At 38.4% G+C, this 19,600-nt stretch overlaps 1 protein-coding gene across 3 annotated transcripts in view; it reads left to right on the forward strand.

Moving 5' to 3' along the window:
• Window positions 1-17,751, forward strand: part of Sbp2 (SECIS-binding protein 2) — a 41,694-nt gene extending 23,943 nt beyond the window's left edge. For all 3 annotated transcript variants that reach the window (XM_071664616.1, XM_071664614.1, XM_071664617.1), the window contains 6 exons: window positions 720-852; window positions 3,579-4,257; window positions 4,486-4,602; window positions 7,757-7,854; window positions 8,371-8,525; window positions 15,463-17,751. In XM_071664616.1, the coding sequence (XP_071520717.1) occupies window positions 720-852; window positions 3,579-4,257; window positions 4,486-4,602; window positions 7,757-7,854; window positions 8,371-8,525; window positions 15,463-15,660 (1,380 nt within the window). In that variant the 3' untranslated portion in view covers window positions 15,661-17,751. The remainder of the gene's footprint in view (window positions 1-719; window positions 853-3,578; window positions 4,258-4,485; window positions 4,603-7,756; window positions 7,855-8,370; window positions 8,526-15,462) is intronic.
• Window positions 17,752-19,600: the final 1,849 nt, after the last annotated feature.

Consider the following 19,600-nt stretch of genomic DNA (forward strand, 5'->3'; position numbering starts at 1 on the left):
TTAGTGAAAATCAAGGCCCCCAACATTTTCGAAATTAGATGCTTAAAGACAGTATGTGATGAAGAGGGATGATAGTGTAAGGAATGACATAGTAAGAGAATAGAGTGGTAGTGAACAGAGTATGACTGAGACAGCTGAACAGGGTATGCAGAACAGGTGTTTACAAATGGAGAAGATGAATGAAGGTAGACTAACCTAGAGGATATACACTTCAGAAGTGGAGGGAGCATAGACAAGGGGAAAATAGAAGGATACAGTGAAAGATGCTTATGAGTTAGTTGGACCTGAGCTTGTAAGTGGGTGAGAGGTATGCACAGGATAGAGCAAATTTGAGCAGTTTAGTATACAGGTGGTGGCACACTGTCAGTTGGTCAAACCAAGGCATATGACAAAGTGGTCAGGGGAAACCATAGAAGGGTCTGTGGGGCTTAGCTAGGTTATGCAGCTCCTGGATTTGGTGTGTAATTCGTAAAAGCCAGAAAGTAGATGTAAACAGAAGAGCCCGTTCTCCATCTGTTCTTGGCTATGTCTTGCTTATATGAGTATGAAAATATCTGTTATGTCTTCCCATACTATCATGTATCAACTTTTACCTTATGATAGATCAACTTCAGTTGCACTCATTCTTTTCCACATACTGGCTTCACCCTCACTGTATGCAGTGCATGTGGATTTTGTTAGGCTCACAACATGTTTCTGAATTCTTTGTCTATATACAGATGAAAGAGGTAACAATTGTGAAACGTGGGAAGCAAAGAGAAGGCCAGAAAAAGAAGAAAATATCACATTTGAAAAAGTGCATGCAAAGAGCACGCCAGCTGGAATTGGAAACTCTGTTATCAATACTTAGAGGTGACTATTTTTTGACTATTTTATTAACTTCATGCCTTTCAGAATTATATATTGCCATTCAGAATTATATATTTTAAGGTTTCCTGAAGTTACTACGTTTGACTATTTCAGAATTGTTTCATGTTGGATGATGGAAATGTAGAGGTAGTCATTGCTTTATTGATTTTTGTTATTTTGAAGGAAGAAGGCAACCATATGTAAACATAGTTTTAACTACCATTCTTGCAGCTGAACAGATCATCATATTAAATCTCAGTAATTGTTTGTAAACAAGACAGCACTCTTGGTGCAGTGATTAATGGTTAATGGTAATGAGAATTAATTTCTCTTGAACCAAGTTCACTAGTTATGGAGAATCTATTGTTGTTGCCACCGCTTTGAGGGCATTCCAGTTGGAAACAGGTGTAAGAGATATAGATGAATAGGAAACTTTTAAGTGACACTTATCTTTTTATGATTGCTGTATCTTTAGTAAAGTTATTCACAGAGCCCATCACTTCTTTCATGATAACTGCTTCAGGTGGATTTCACTGAACTTATGTTGGATTTAATCCATTAATTTTGATATATGGCAGAATTACAAAAGACAAGATTTTTTTTAAGTGAGTCAAAAGTGTTTGAGTCAGACATGACTCCTTAACTGATTAAGTTAGATCTTATGCATATTGAATATAGTATGAATGGTTTGCTTAATTAATCTCTGTGTATAAAACTACAGTATTTCAGCAATATTTTATATCTCATACCTCAGTGAAGTGATTAGACCTTGTATAACATAAGCAGAATGGGTTTAGATGTTTTGGTTACAGTACTTTGCTCATTTATATAAATATACTATATAATTGTAGTTATAGTTATAGTAGCTTTCATGAATTGCTTAAAAACTGTTCATGCTATATTGATTATGCATATTGCACATATGTAGATAGTTTTTGCCCTGTTGCAAGAAAATTCAGTATGATTTTATTAGTATAGATATATGGAAGGTTAGAAACTGAGAGAGTGACGGTGTGTACAGAGCATCAGACTGGGGAGGAACAGTGTGGTTTCATAAGTGATAGAAGATATATGTAGAAAGTTCTTGCTCAGTCACAAGAAAATTCAGTATGATTTTGTTAGTATAGATATATGGAAGGGTAGAAACTGAGAGAGTGAAGGTATGTACAGAGCATCAGACTGGGGAGGATCAGTGTGGTTTCAGGAGTGGTAGAAGATGTGTGGATTAGGTGTGTGCACTGAAGAATGTGTGTTAGAAGTTCTTGCAGAAACAGATGGATTTATATGTGGCATTTATGGATCTAGAGAATACATATGATAGGGTTGATAAAGATGCTTTGTGGAAAGTCTTAAGAATGTATAGTGTGGGAGGAAAGCTGCTAGAAGTAGGAGGATGTTTTTATGAAGGGTGTAAGGCATGAGCACAAGTTGGAAGAGAAGAGATTGAATGGTTCCAAGTGAAGGTTGGTCTGTGACAGGGATGTGTGATGTCACCATGGTTGTTTGATTTATTTATGGATAGGGTGATGACGGAGGTAAATGCAAGAGTCTTGGAGAGAGGGGCAACAATGCAGTCCATAGGGGAACTGAGTTCGCTGTTGTTTGCTGATGGCAGATTTGAGTGTGAAACTGCAGAAGTTGATGATTGAGTTTGGAATGATGCATGAAAGGAGGAAGTTGAGAGTATATTTGAATGAAAGCAAGGTTACAAGGTGTAGCAGCAATGAAGGATAGATTACTTTGGGTGTGAGTTTGAATGGAGAAGTGGAAGAAGTGAAGTGTTTTACATGCTTGGGAGTGAACATGACAACAATTGGAACCATAGAAGTGAGTCAGAGGGTGGGTGGGGGCGAAGGTTCTGGAAGCATTGAAGAATGCATAGAAAGGGATATTGTTGTCTGGAAGGGTAAAAATGTGTATGTTTAAAGGTATAGCATTGCCAACATTATTATATGGATGCAAGGCATGAGTGTCTTGTATATTAAATGTCTGAAGATGAAGATAGTATGTAGTGTGAGGTAGTTTGAACAAGTAAGTAATGAAAAGGTAAGAGAGAGAGGTGTGTTAATGAAAAGAGTATGGTTGAGAGAGCTGAAGAGGATGTACTGAAATAGTTTGGACATATGGAGACAATGAGTGAGGAATAGTTGACGAAGAGGATACGTGTGTCAGAAGTGGAGGGAACAAAGAGAATGGGAAGACCAAATAGAGATAGAAGGTTGGAGTGGAAAAGATTTTGAGCGATCGAGGCCTGAACTTGCTGGAGGAAAGAAGGCTTGCACGGGTTAGAGTGAATTGGAATTACATGGTTTAAGGAGTTGATATGCTGCCAGTGGACTTAACCAGGGCATGTGAAGTGTCTGGGGCAAACCATGGAAAGTTTTGTAGGTCCTGGTTGTGGATAGGGAGCTGTAGTTAAGGTGCATTACACTTGACAGCTAGAGAATAGATGGGAGTGGATGTGACCTTTCTTTGTTCCTGGCACTACTTCGCTAATGTGGGAAACAGTGGTCAGGCATAAAATGATAAGATATATCTGTAGCTGTTAACATGGCATATAACTTTAAATAATCATTTATGTATATGGAGTGGTGCACACAATAATGATGCGGGTAAAGACTCATTTATTTTATCTGTTGGTAAGAACTCATTCCGTGATTGTACAAGATACCGATGAGATTGGACTTTGATGCCTCTGATTGTAAGCACTGCAATGCTTTCTTTTCCAGAAGCCAAGAAGGCTCAAGAGAAGTCCAAATCTTCATGCATACAGGAAATTAAAACTACACCCAATCTTCCTGAAGCAGAAGCCATAGTTACAGAATCTTCATTGTCTGAAAAGAATAAAGAATTGATGACACTGTCTACTTCATTAGATGTACCTAGTGATAAAGTTTTATGCATAAATGAAGATAACATTATAAAAAATGTAGATTTAAAATGTGATATGGATAGTAATGATATGCAAGAGGTGAATGATTTGAAAAATGTGCCAGATGAGCTGACTCATAGTGAAGTTAGCAACCACATGAGTAATAGTGTTTCAGTGAGTGTAACTGAACTAACAACAGAAATATCTGACAAGAAATGTAAGCCAGAAGCTAATGGGAAGGATAATACTGAAGTGACTTTGGAAGAAGATTCAAATCATAAAGGAAAAGAGAGCATAGACTTACTTTTGGAGCCTGTATGTGATGATATGAATCTAAAAATGCCCCCAGAAACTTTGAATATTGATAGTGAAAATAAGACAGAACTAGATTGTGGTACACTGGATCCAGGAAAATTAGCATTGGAAGAGTCGGTAACTCAGTTGCATGATAATCCTGAGACACCCAAAAAATTCCTGGGCTTTATACAGGAGTTAAAGGATCTTCAGAATCCTATTCATAAAAAAAAGTTTAGAGAGTAAGTTATTTAGGATTTGTATTTCATCTATTACTTAATCTTACTGAAGTAGTGAAATTCATAATGTGCACTGGTTGATGTTTTGTTGCATTCTTGTCAAATTGTGCTTTAAGATGTGCAATAATTTCAGTCTCTTTCCTCGTGTATTAAATGCTGTATTAAAGACAGAGTGAGTTATAGATTATTAAGACCAAATGATATAATGACACTTGTATTTTCTTTTTTCAGATACTGCAATCATCTTATAACTCCAGAGGTAGATTCAGTTACCAAGGAGCTAGTGGAGACTTTAGTAAATTTTCAGTCACGACATTTTCAACGTGATCCCACCAAAGCTCGCATTAGGTGAGTGTCTTGAGCCCTTCCAATTATGTATGTTTTTCCTTCAACCATGGGATCTTTCCTGCAAGCATGTGAGACATTATCTGGGATATCTTTAGGGAAATCAGAGTTAGGACATTTCAACCCTTAACATTTCTCATGAGGAAATGGGCCTTCCCTACCCTTCATTAACTAATCAGCCATGGTAGCAGCAGTACATTCCCTTTATTCCCATTTTTAGCCAATCAGAGATTCCCATGGAGATGATGTAATTGACCATCTCACTCCCAACTGCTTGCCAGCTCTTCAAAGTTCTTTAGGATCCCATTCTGTCAAGTCATCTGCTATCAGACCAAAGTTTTCCATCCATGTTTCGGTATCCTTTTTGTTTTTTGTACAAATTAGTTGCAAGGATTTGTAGGTTATGTATCAGAAGCCTCTGCAAATTATCAAATCATGCTTTCAAGTATGATTGATTTAAATGAAAGTAATTAGGCTCTGGAGGCAAAAAAATATGTATAAACTTCCAAAGCTGTTTAATAAACACTAAACATCATACATAATACATCACTTACAGCTAATACAGTATTTTTTGGATGTGGAGCTGAGGTCAGGTTTGGCTCATTACGAGTCTCTCAGAGAATCAGATGAACCAAACCAGACCTCAGCTCCACATCCGTACAATAATAGTCTCGTTTAGCCCTTTTTAGTGTATTTGCTGATGGACTTTCTTGTGTGACTTTGTTCTTTGTTTTTCCTGTACTGTAAGTTTTCTATTTTTTGTTTTTCTTCTACTGTAAGTTTTCTATTTTTTTGTTCGATATGTTGTGTTTAGATTATACTACCCTTCATTTGATTGTTAATTTGTTTATTATTTCCCTGTGATCATTAATTTGTTTATTGTTTCCCTTACTTTTATGTGCCATGTGCTGTGTTTTTCTGACTTTTATGTGCCATGTGCTGTGTTTTCCTGAGTGTTTTTATATTTTGTTTGTGTTTTACTTTTCTTATCCAAGTTTTGTGAGACAGTTTTTTCTTTTTTTGTAGTCCTGATGATGCTTCTGTGAAGGTGAAAGCTTGAATGTAATAATTAATGGACTTTGGACAATTGGTGTTTGAGCACCCACCTAATAGTCGAATGATCCTGAGAAAATTAGAGAACATAATGAAGATTAATAGCATTAAATATGCTGTCATATTCAATTCTATGTGCATATGTATATGTATATAAGAGAGCAGAAGAGGGTGTATTGAAATGGTTTGGTCACATAGAGAGAATGAGTAAGGAAAGATTGACAAAGAGGATCTGTGTGTCAGAGGTGGAGGGAACGAGGAGAATTGGGAAACCAAATTGGAGGTGGAAGGATGGAGTGAAAAAGATTTTGAGCGATTGGTCCCTGAACATACAAAGAGGGTGAAAGGCGTGCAAGGAATAGAGTGAATTGGAATGATGTGGTATACCAGGGTCGACATGCTGTCAGTGGATTGAACCAGGGCATGTAAAGCATCTGGAGCAAACCATGGAAAGTTTTGTTGGGCGTGGATGTGGAAACGGAGCTGTGGTTTCGGTGCATTACGCATGACAGCTAGAGTCTGAGTGTGGACGAATGTGGCCTTTGTTTTCCTTTCCTAGCGCTACCTCGTGTGCATCATGTGAGGGGAAGGGGGGTGTCATTTCATGTGTGGCGGGGTGGTGGCGGGAATGGATGAAGGCAGCATGTATGAATATGCGCATGTGTATTTATGTATATGTCTTTGTATGTATATGTATTTATACATTGAAATGTATAGGTATGTATATGTGCATGTGTGGGCGTTTATGTATATACATGTGCATGTGGGTGTGTTGGGTCATTCTTTTGTCTGTTTCCTTGCACTACCTCGCTAATGTGGAAGACAGCGACAAAGTATGATAAATGAAAAAAATATAAAAAAAGTCCATACACATACATATACATACACATGCATATACATATTAACATATACACATATACATAGATATACCTACACAAAAAAATGAGAGGGGAGGATTTCCAGCCACCCGCTCCCTCCCCTTTTAGTCGCCTGCTATGACACACAAGGAATACGTAGGGAGTATTCTTTTTCCCCTATCCCCAGGGATAATATACATGTATATATGTGTGTGTATATGAGTGGATGGGTTGTTCTTCGTCTATTTCCTATTGGTGCTATCACTGATACAGGAAACGGCGATCAAATATAATGAGTAAAATGAATATTTATTTATTTTTTATTGTACTTGATCGCCCTTTCCTGCATCAGCTAGGTAGCACCAGGAACAGACGAAGGAAGACCCATCCACTCATGTACACACACATATATATACATATACATCCATACGCTCATATTATATTTTTTATTATTATACTTTGTCGCTGTCTCCCGCGTTTGCAAGGTAGCGCAAAGAAACAGACGAAAGAAATGGCCCACCCCCCCCCCCCCATACACATGTATATGCATACGTCCACACACGCAAATATACATACATATACATATCGACAACTATACATACATATACATATGCATACACAGCCTTATACATATATACATGTGTACATATTCATACTCGCTTTCCTTCATTCATCCCCATTGCCACCCCACCCCACAGGGAACAGCATTACCACCCCCCTGCTTAAGCGAGGTAGCGCCAGGAAAACAGACATTAAAGAGATTACCTCGATTAGGAAAGTCATCTCAGATGACATATAGAAATGTAATCAGTATTAAAAAAGCTGGTGATATATGGATTTGTAACAATAAAGTGAAAGATATTTAGCAAGATATTGTGATATTAGAAATAGATTTTAATGAGTGAGTAGAGTAGAAAATAAGAAAATTATATAGGACTATATTGTTGAAGATGTGAATGTTAAAGGAAATGGATTTCTGAGATTTTGTGAACTTGCAGAGAAAAAAATAGAGAAGAAAAGTCTGTAGAGAATGAGTTGAGTGACTTCATATGAGGAATGACAAAGATATAAGTACTTGGTTAAAGTTATGGATTAGACTTCTGAGAGAAGTGATTCACTGGAGAAATTTGTAGAGATGTTTGTGAAGGTTTTGTATGAGCCATCCTGTTGTGTTGTGAGTAAAGGGCTAAAAGTTAAAGAGAGATAGAGCATCTAGCTTTTCAAAATCGAACCATACCACTTTCCAGGAGGAGATATGTGTGTGGGCTTAAGGAGACTACTAAACTGATGGGTAAAATGTCATGCATCATAGTGGCCCCAGATATTCAGCGAAGCAAAGGACCAGGTAAATTACATCCTACATCTTTTATGATTGCATTTGCTGTGTTTTCCAGTCACTAGAAATTAGATATTGAATATGAGAACTGAGACTGGATATTGTTGATCAGGCATATTCAAGGTCAGAAAGATATTTGATACAACTTCCACACTTATGAATATTATTAGACACTAGATATGATTTATATATATGTAAAAATAAGGATGGTGTATTACTCTGAAAATGGGAGGAATTATTTGAGCATGCACTTGATAAAGCTTAAGGAAATAAAGGAAAGATTTTTAAGCCATGCCATTTGAATTGGACATTAACAAGATTTTATCAAGAAAGTATGGTACTTAGAGGCTTCTCAATATTCTTACAAACATTTTGAAATATAATTTCCAAGTTGTTCATTTTTAATTTGGCAAGTGCACAGTAGTTTTACAAATACATTTTGTATGTAAGATTAATCATTGTGTTCTATAAAGGGTTTCATAATGTAAGGTAATGTTACATTTTACTTCACAACTGTCTCTGCAGGAGCCCTGGATGAAGTTGTTGAGAAAATGCTAGAGCATGCCCGAATCCATGGGGTGCCAGTTATTTTTGCGCTCACATGTAAATATCTTGGCAAACTCTGTTTCAAGAAGGTACCTGTAAGCTGCTTTGGTATCATCAGTTACCAGGGTGCTCAAGTAAGACTACTTGTAGTTATTTTCTCTCTTGTGCTGTGGAAAAGTTGGGAAGAGTCACTAGATGTGGGAATCAGTTTTAACAGTATAAACAGAGTAGTTAACATATCATATCAGAAGCTTTTGTATTACCTGCAGCCATTACTAGATTTTTTATATATGGTCGGGGCCTGAACATGCAGGAGGGTGAAAGGCGTGCGGGGAATGGAGTGAATAGGAGCAGTGTGGTGTGCTGGGGTCGACGTGCTGTCGATGGATTGAACCGGGGCATGAGAAGCGTCTGGGGTGGGCCGTGGAAGGTTGTGTGGGGCCTGGATGTGGAAAGGGAGCTGTGCATTGTTGCGTGGCAGCTGGAGACTGAGTGTGAAGGAATGGGGCCTTTGGTGTCTTTTCCTAGCGCTGCCTCGCACACATGAGGGGAGATGGGGTTGTTGTTCCATGTGTGGCGAGGTGGCGGTGGGAACGGGTAAGGGCAGACAGTGTGAATTGTGTGCATGTGTATATATGTATATGTCTGTGTGTGTATGTATATGTGTGCATTGGGATGTATAGGTGTGTATATTTGCGTGTGTGGACGTGTATGTATATACATGTGTATGTGGGCAGGTTGGGCCATTCTTTCGTCTGTTTCCTTGTGCTACCTCGCTAACGCGGAAGACAGTGACAAAGCAAAATAAATATAAATAAGAAATACCCTTTATCATTGATATTTACATTTATGTGTCTTGCATAGTCGTATTCATATACTCTGCTTAATATGTTCCTTCCTGAACCTACAATTCCATTATTTTGGCACAATATGGCAAACCCTTCCTCGCCATCAGAGTGATTTTTTGTATTTTGCCGCTTCAAACTCTAATAGGATACAGGTAGGCTTACCTAATCAGTATTTTTGATCCATGTTTGACGGAGACCACGCATCAATATGCCAAAGCCTCAGAAGCATAACTTAAAACATTTCACAGATTATTTATTCTCTTTTGAGGATTTGCAAAGTGATTGCAGCTTTCTAGCACAGAAAAATAAAACAATGAAAAGAATGATTATCATCATATGGAATGATTTGGCATTTTGAGTAGTTGCATAACACTTTAAGAGTAGATTCAATGAATAGCTCCTTAAAGTTCATGTGTGACTTTATTAGCAAGTCCTTATGTACATGTACAGTTGACAGGTTTTTCTCTCTGAATTATCTGAATATTCAGTCTTTCTATTCTTGCCACACTTATCAATATTTCTAATCTCTTCCACCATTACAAACAGCCTTGAAAGAACCCAATGGTCTTTTGATGCTTAAATTCCTTTGTTTTCATTGTATTTGTATTAGTATTAGTATTATTGGACTTGGCGAATGGAACCATGGAAGCAGAAGTGAGTCATAGGGTGGGGGCGAATGTTCTGGAGCTACGAAGAATATGTGGAAAGAGAGAACATTAACTTGGAGAGCAAAAGTAGGTATGCTTGAAGGGATAGTAGTTCCACCGATATTTTATGATTGCAAGGCATGGACTATAGATAGGGTTGTGCAGAGGAGGATGGATTTGTTGGAAATGAAATGTTTAATGACAATATGTGGTGTGAGGTGGTTTGATTGAATAAGTTATGAAAGGGTAAGAGAGATGTGTGGTAGCAGGAAGAGTGTGGTTGAGAGAGGAGAAGAGGTTGTGTTGAAATGGTTTGGATATATGGAGAATATAAGGGAGGAAAGGTTGACAAAGAGGATATATATGTCAGAGGTGGAGGGAACAAGGAGAAGCAGGAGTGAAAAAGATTTTGAGTGATTAGGATCTGAACATGCAGGAGGGTAAAAAGTGTGCATGGAATAGAATGAATTGGAATGATTTGGTATACTGGGGTCAATGTGCTGTCTGTGGACTGAGCCAGGGCATATGAAATGTCTGTGGTGGCGCCGATGTGGATAGGGAGCTGTGGTTTCGGTGCATTACACATGACAGTTTGAGACTGAGTGTGAAAGGATGTGGCCTTTTTTTGTCTGTTTCCTGGCACTACCTCACTGACGCATGGGGTGGCATTGCTGTTTCCTGTGGGGCTGGGTGGCGTTAGGAATGGATGAAGGCAAGCAAGTATGAAGTGGATCATAGGGTGGGGGAGGGGGTGAAAATTCTGGGGGCCTTGAAGAATGTGTGGAAGTCGAGAACATTATCTCGGAAAGCAAAAATGGGTATGTTTGAAGGAATAGTGGTTCCAACAATGTTGTATGGTTGCGAGGCATGGGCTATGGATAGAGTTGTGCGCAGGAGGATGGATGTGCTGGAAATGAGATGTTTGAGGACAATGTGTGGTGTGAGGTGGTTTGATCGAGTGAGTAACGTAAGGGTAAGAGAGATGTGTGGAAATAAAAAGAGCGTGGTTGAGAGAGCAGAAGAGGGTGTTTTGAAGTGGTTTGGGCACATGGAGAGAATGAGTGAGGAAAGATTGACCAAGAGGATATATGTGTCGGAGGTGGAGGGAATGAGGAGAAGAGGGAGACCAAATTGGAGGTGGAAAGATGGAGTGAAAAAGATTTTGTGTGATCGGGGCCTGAACATGCAGGAGGGTGAAAGGAGGGCAAGGAATAGAGTGAATTGGAGCGATGTGGTATACCGGGGTTGACGTGCTGTCAGTGGATTGAATCAAGGCATGTGAAGCGTCTGGGGTAAACCATGGAAAGCTGTGTAGGTATGTATATTTGCGTGTGTGGACGTATGTATATACATGTGTATGGGGGGTGGGTTGGGCCATTTCTTTCGTCTGTTTCCTTGCGCTACCTTGCAAACGCGGGAGACAGCGACAAAGTATAATAAAAATAAAAAAATATGTGTATATATGTATATGTATGTATGTTATGTATATGTATATGTATGTATATGTGCATATGTGCATATGTATGTATATGAGTGGATGATTTTGTCTTCGTCTTCTTACTGGCACTACCTCGCTGTGGGGCTGGGTGGCGTTAGGAATGGATGAAGGCGAGCAAGTATGAATATATGTATGTGTATATATGTATATGTATGTATGTTATGTATACATATATGTATGTATATGTGCATATGTATGTATATGAGTGGATGATTTGGTCTTCGTCTTCTTACTGGCACTACCTCGCTGACATGGGAAATGGAGATCAGGTATGATAAAAAAGTGTAATGTTATAATTTATGAGTGAAGGATACAGGCAGGATAGATGGAGGAAAATATTGGGAAAAGTTGAATTAAAAAAAAGAAGAAAGGGTAGAGAACAGGGAAATCATACTGAATCTACAAATATGTGGTAGATGTTGTAATGGATGGAATGTGAAAGTGGATGAAGCAAAGAACTAGTAGTGCAAGAAAGTTTCCGAAAGGGAAGATAGCAAGAAGTATATAATGCTTTAAGTAATAGAGTAAGTGATATCATCCACAACATTTATTTATTTGTTTATTTGTTTCACTTTGACGCTGTCTCCCGCGTTTGCGAGGTAGTGCAAGGAAACAGACGAAAGAAATGGCCCAACCCACCCCCATACATATGTATATACATACACGTCCACACACGCAAATATACATACCTATACATCTCAATGTAAACATATATATACACACACAGACATATACATATATACACATGTACATAATTCATACTGTCTGCCTTTATTTATTCCCATCGCCACCTCGCCACACATGGAATAACATCCCCCTCCCCCCTCATGTGTGCGAGGTAGCACTAGGAAAAGACAACAAAGGCCCCATTCATTCACACTCAGTCTCTAGCTGTCATCTAATAATGCCCGAAACCACAGCTCCCTTTCCACATCCAGGCTCCACAGAACTTTCCATGGTTTACCCCAGACGCTTCACATGCCCTGATTCAATCCATTGACAGCACGTCGACCCTGGTATACCACATTGATCCAATTCACTTTATTCCTTGCCCGCCTTTCACCCTCGTGCATGTTTACGCCCCGATCACTCAAAATCTTTTTCACTCCATCTTTCCACCTCCAATTTGGTCTTCCACTTCTCCTCGTTCCCTCCACCTCCGACACATATATCCTCTTGGTCAATCTTTCCTCACTCATTCTCTCCATGTGCCCAAACCATTTCAAAACACCCTCTTCTGCTCTCTCAACCACGCTCTTTTTATTTCCACACATCTCTCTTACCCTTACATTACTTACTCGATCAAACCACCTCACACCACATATTGTCCTCAAACATCTCATTTCCAGCACATCCACCCTCCTGCGCACAACTCTATCCATAGCCCATGCCTCGCAACCATACAATATTGTTGGAACCACTATTCCTTCAAACATAGCCATTTTTGCTTTCCGAGATAATGTTCTTGACTTCCAAACATTCTTCAAGGCTTCCATGGTTCCATCCACTGCCAGATCCACTCCCAGATATCTAAAACACTTTACTTCCTCCAGTTTTTCTCCATTCAAACTTACCTCCCAATTGACTTGACCCTCAACCCCACTGTACCTAATAACCTTGCTCTTATTCACATTTACTCTTAACTTTCTTCTTTCACACACTTTACCAAACTCAGCCACCAGCTTCTGCAATTTCTCACATGAATCAGCCACCAGCGCTGTATCATCAGTGAACAACAACTGACTCACTTCCCAAGCTCTCTTATCCCCAACAGACTGCATACTTGCCCCTCTTTCCAAAACTCTTGCATTCACCTCCCTAACAACCCCATCCATAAACAAATTAAACAACCATGGAGATATCACACACCCCTGCCGCAAACCTACATTCACTGAGAACCAATCACTTTCCTCTCTTCCTACACGTACACATGCCTTACATCCTCGATAAAAACTTTTCACTGCTTCTAACAACTTGCCTCCCACACCATATATTCTTAATACCTTCCACAGAGCATCTCTATCAACTCTATCATATGCCTTCTCCAGATGAATAAATGCTACATACAAATCCATTTGCTTTTCTAAGTATTTCTCACATACATTCTTCAAAGCAAACACCTGATCCACACATCCTCTGCCACTTCTGAAACCACACTGCTCTTCCCCAATCTGATGCTCTGTACATGCCTTCACCCTCTCAATCAATACCCTCCCATATGATTTACCAGGAATACTCAACAAACTTATACCTCTGTAATTTGAGCAATCACTCTTATCCCCTTTGCCTTTGTACAATGGCACTATGCAAGCATTCCGCCAATCCTCAGGCACCTCACCATGAATCATACATACAATAAATAACCTTACCAACCAGTCAACAATACAGTCACCCCCTTTTTTAATAAAGTCCACTTCAATACCATCCAAACCTACTGCCTTGTCGGCTTTCATGTTCCGCAAAGCTTTTACTACCTCTTCTCTGTTTACCAAATCATTTTCCCTAACCCTCTCACTTTGCACACCACCTCGACCAAAACACCCTATATCTGCCACTCTATCATCAAACACATTCAACATACCTTCAAAATACTCACTCCATCTCCTTCTCACATCACCACTACTTGTTATCACCTCCCCATTGGCCCCCTTCACTGAAGTTCCCATTTGCTCCCTTGTCTTACGCACAACATTTATATATACACATAAATGTACACAGTATGAAGTCTGTTGTGGATGAGAGAGCTTGGGAAGTGAGTCAGTTGTTGTTCGCTGATGATACAGCGCTGGTGGCTGATTCATGTGAGAAACTGCAGAAGCTGGTGACTGAGTTTGGTAAAGTGTGTGAAAGAAGAAAGTTAAGAGTAAATGTGAATAAGAGCAAGGTTATTAGGTACTGTAGGGTTGAGGGTCAAGTCAATTGGGAGGTAAGTTTGAATGGAGAAAAACTGGAGGAAGTAAAGTGTTTTAGATATCTGGGAGTGGATCTGGTAGCGGATGGAACCATGGAAGCGGAAGTGGATCATAGGGTGGGGGAGGGGACGAAAATCCTGGGAGCCTTGAAGAATGTGTGGAAGTCGAGAACATTATCTCGGAAAGCAAAAATGGGTATGTTTGAAGGAATAGTGGTTCCAACAATGTTGTATGGTTGCAAGGCATGGGCTATGGATAGAGTTGTGCGCAGGAGGGTGGATGTACTGGAAATGAGATGTTTGAGGACAATGTGTGGTGTGAGGTGGTTTGATCAAGTAAGTAACGTAAGGGTAAGAGAGATGTGTGGAAATAAAAAGAGCATGGTTGAGAGAGCAGAAGAGGGTGTTTTGAAATGGTTTGGGCACATGGAGAGAATGAGTGAGGAAAGATTGACCAAGAGGATATATGTGTCGGAGGTGGAGGGAACGAGAAGTGGGAGACCAAATTGGAGGTGGAAAGATGGAGTGAAAAAGATTTTGTGTGATCGGGGCCTGAACATGCAGGAGGGTGAAAGGAGGGCAAGGAATAGAGTGAATTGGAGCGATGTGGTATACCGGGGTTGACGTGCTGTCAGTGGATTGAATCAGGGCATGTGAAGCATCTGGGGTAAACCATGGAAAGCTGTGTAGGTATGTATATTTGCGTGTGTGGACATGTATGTATATACGTGTGTATGGGGGTGGGTTGGGCCATTTCTTTCGTCTGTTTCCTTGTGCTACCTCGCAAATGCGGGAGACAGTGACAACGCAAAAAAAAAGAAAAGAAAAAAAATTCATGAAAAACTATTGTATGATTTGAAATGTCATTCACTTCAATAAGAGGTCTCATATGAATGATAAATGAAACTTATTTATGTTTTTAGTTCAGTATGAAGATTTTAGAAGGTCTTACCCATCTTTACAAGGAAGGAGAAATCAACGTCAATATATGGTTTTGAGAAAAAATGAAATATTTGACTTCAAGGGTTGTTTATATTATTGAACTTTGTTGCTGTTGTGTGTAGCTTTCTTTGTGTACAGTTCAAGTTGCCATCATTCTTTGTGATTAGTATATTTTAAACTACAAACTATTTATATTTCTAATTATCTTCCTTTGACGTATTATAGGATAAATTCCAAACATTGATGAAGTTAGTTCCGGAGGCCCAGAAGCAGTATCAAGAACTTATTGCTCAAGGCAGTCGATCTCTGCCGGTGGATGATGAGGAGCTAATCAACAAAGAGAGGGAGCCAGAAAAATTAGACATCAACAAAGAGGTAATAGCAAAAACTCTTGCAAAAATTTCAGGCATTGCTGAAGAATGAAATTGTGATTATTATAAATACAGTTAGATATTTCTTTATCGGTAAATTCTGAATGATTGGTAAATATTAGTGATATGATAATGACATCTGTTCTGTTCTTGTGCCAGTTTCTGTGTAGTCTTCAGTGTCCTTGTTTGGAAGCTGCTTTTTCAAGAGTAATATATGGGGAAGAGATAGAAGGATCATAGTTTAAATCCCTTTAAGAATTAAGCATTTCAAAAAGAATCAGACTTAATTAACTTTTTAGAATTAAAGATGACAGGCAGATTCAGTCCTAGTCTGCTCAATCTTGTGGAGGGCTGTGAGAACTGTGGAATGGCATGGCATTGTTTAGTGGTATGATCATTTACCCTTACCATTTTTCCTCTTTATACCTCCAGTATTGCTGGTACAATTATCCCAATGAACAGTAGCATATTTTCCTGAATATATATGACCTCAGCAGCCATGAAAATTGATGAGTTATTGAGGAGGCTTTGTCTTAGTGTGTTTGACAGCTTCCTCAGGGTTTCCACTGACAGAAGACAGACAGGACCAACTTTCTAAAGCATATGATACGGTAAAATATTTTACTAAAAATATATCAGATATACCTCAACAGCTCACAGTTTCTATCCTCCCGTGGAAATGGATGAATTATTGGCACCCCTATATGGGAGTTAGTTGTCATGTGTCTTGCAATTTCCTTGGCATGTCTACAGACAGAAGACAGACAGGACCAGTTTTTAATAGTATATGACATTATTTGATAGTTTTTAATAGTATATGACATTATTTGATATTTTCCTGAAAATACAGTAGCCAGCAATTTCTATCCTTTCAAGGAAATGGACAAATTATTTTCAACTATGTCTAGGTTTTAGCCATCTTGCATCAGACAACTTACTTAGTGTAGCTGCAGATGGAAGACAGGAACACCTTTTTAAAGTATAGATGAATTATATAACATCATTGATTTAAGAAAAGTTGGAGTTTAAAAAACCAGCTTGTGATTCTGTGTAGGTTTAAATCACTTGTTGAAAGTCATGAAGAAAACTCATTTCAAATGGAGATATTTCTTCATAAGGAGTGATGGTCACATTGACTTAGCGTGCAGCTTTCTTTAAAAAATTTTTTTATGACATCACAGTTTTCTTATGTAGTTTGCATTATCTGTCATTTGTAATGATTATTTATTTTGAATGCAAAAGAAAAAGAGAAAGAAAAAGGATGATTGTTCTTGAATTTTATTGCCTGAGGACAATATGTTATATGAGGTCAGTTGATTGTGTAAGCAATGACTGTAAGACTTAGAGAGGTGTAGTTGTAAGCACAATCTAATTGAGAGTATTGTTCAGGATGTTCAGGGTGTTTTAAAGCTGTTCAGACATATGAAGAGGATGAGTAAAGAGAACCTAAGAGGATGTTTCTGTCAAAAATGTTGGGAAGAAGGGGTAGTACTTTCCTATGAGTACCTTCCAGAAAACTTTGCCAGAAATGCAGCTCTTGCTTTTGGTACTCACTGCATTATCTTTCTTGATGAATGATATTATTTCTTTGTGCTGCCACACACATTACTTAATTGTCAGTCTAAGAGTCATCAGGAACTGACTTCAGTCATGTTTCTAATTTTCTTTAGACATTTCTTTAATTGTTACATGTATAGTGTAAGAGTATTCACAATCTTCTTTGCATTACATTAAATAATCTTTTGTTTGATATATTTTTAGTGACAGCTAGAGACTGAGTGTGAATGAATGTGGCCTTTTTGTCTTTTCCTGGCGTTATGTCGCTGGAAGGGGTGGGGGGGATGCTGTTTCATGTGTGGCGGGGTGGTGATGGGAATGGATGAAGGCAGCAAGTATGAATATGTACATATGTATATGTCTGTGTATATATGTATGTATATGTTGAAATGTATATGTATACATTGAAATGTATATGTATGTATATGTGTGTGTGTGTGTGGGCATTTATGTATATATATGTGTATGTGGGTGGTTAGGCAATTCTTTGTTTGTTTCCTTACACTACCTTGCTGATGCGGAAAACGGCAGTTAAGTTTTTTCATACATATTCGCCATTTCCCTTCTTTTGGAAAATTAAAAAAAACATGAGGTAAGGAAAAAACATGAGGTGAGGTGCAAAACACCATATATTACATTCTATTAGTTTACCACCCAGTTGATGCATGAAATCATTATCACAAATACAGTTTAAGTGAATACTTTTCCTTGGGGCGCTCCTGATAGAGTGCCCTCTTCAAATGTAGTTTCATTTGCTACTATGAGTTTTTTATCCAGTTTTTAGTGTATTGATATTTTTTTTCTACTTTTGCCATGCCACCCTCATAATGGGAGATCATGGAGTGAATGGGTGTCAGAGATATAGGTAGATAGATAGATAGCTCTCATAAAACTTTTGTTGTGTCAGGTGCGATAGCTAAAGCTTAGTAAAACTGTCAATTCTATTTCTTTGGGGAGACAAAAGATGGAAATGGAGTAAAGTAGACTTTAGGAAACTGAGGCTTGAACATTCAAGGTGAGAGGTTTGCATAATATAGAATGAATTGGATCAACGTGCTATATAGGGGGCATATTACTTTGTTGTCATTCTTGACCACAAAGCAGTTTGTAGGGCCTTGGCTGTTGATGGTAGGTGCTGATTTTTGGACAATGTACATGAAGGCTAGGAAGTGGGTGTCTGTACATGAGGGCATTTTTCATTTGTTCCTGACACTACCTTACTAAGGCAGGAGAGGCAATTAGTTATGTAAAAGTATATATACAGTACCATACCTTCCTACCCCTAGATCCCCTTGTGGGGTTACTGCAGTTTGTAAAGATGGCCATGTTCACTGGGCAGGAACACGGGTTAAGAAGGTTGGTAACGTTTTGGACATCTTTGTAGGATGAATGCAGAATGGTTGAGGAGGAAATGTGTAGTGTTTTCATTATGAAAGTTGCAACTAGGGCATGAGGAATCTTATGATATGCTATATCGATGTTTGTAATGTTGGAAAGATGAATGTTGCCCAGAATGTAGATGAGAATGTTTAACTTGTATGTGTCAGGGGAGTGTAGCTTCAAGCTGATGTATGTCTAATGGAATGGAATTTAAGATTGAGTTCAGGAAGGTCAGTTTTAGGGCTTGTAAGGTCATTACAGTGTACGTTTGTTTTGTCAGTATTGTGTGTATTGTGGAGGTAGGGCTTTGTGAGAATATGCTGCTGAAGTGAAAGGCAGGGATGAGCTGTTTATTTCTGCTTAAAGATTGTTGGGTGTTTATGGTGTTGTAAATAGTGAGGAAGTTGCATTTATAAGCAAACTTGATGAGATTTTTGCTCCAGTATTTATTTACTTCCTGTTTGGTGAAGATGACAAAGACAACATTGAAAATAAGTGAAGTATAATTTGGTGAATATTGTTGTATATAATTTTTCATTTTTGAATTTTGTGAGTGGCCTCTCGCAAATGTTTTGTTAAGTTATTTTTCTTTTTGGAAATTGTGCCTTGCTACTGTCCCTAGTTCAGGACTAAAGTACAAAATACTGATAATAAGCATTTCAGTTGTATATTTGACTTGCAGCAAATCACCCCAAGGGAATAGCACATCCCAGGCTTTTATCAGCCTGTGGTTTTGAAGTTGAAGACCTTGGTACTGTAGATTTAATTCCTGCAAAAGATGCATGTATATATGCACTTGATTCACCTCATGTAAATGGGGTTGATTTTGTTAAGATCAGTAAGTTTTTTTGTTTTTTTATTTCATTTTATTTTGTTTTCCTTATTTACTCTCTAATCATTGGGATCATTACTTAAGTATGCTCTTTTGATTAGTTGAAAATGCTAATGAATTTGTATGATGACTAGTTTTAATCAAATATGTTCACCCAAAGTATCACAAATTTAGAACATAGTTTGATTTGATACTGTTGTTTGGTCAGGAAACTGTATTATTG

Source organism: Panulirus ornatus, chromosome 9 (assembly GCF_036320965.1).
Source record: "Panulirus ornatus isolate Po-2019 chromosome 9, ASM3632096v1, whole genome shotgun sequence".
Lineage (NCBI taxonomy): Eukaryota > Metazoa > Arthropoda > Malacostraca > Decapoda > Palinuridae > Panulirus > Panulirus ornatus.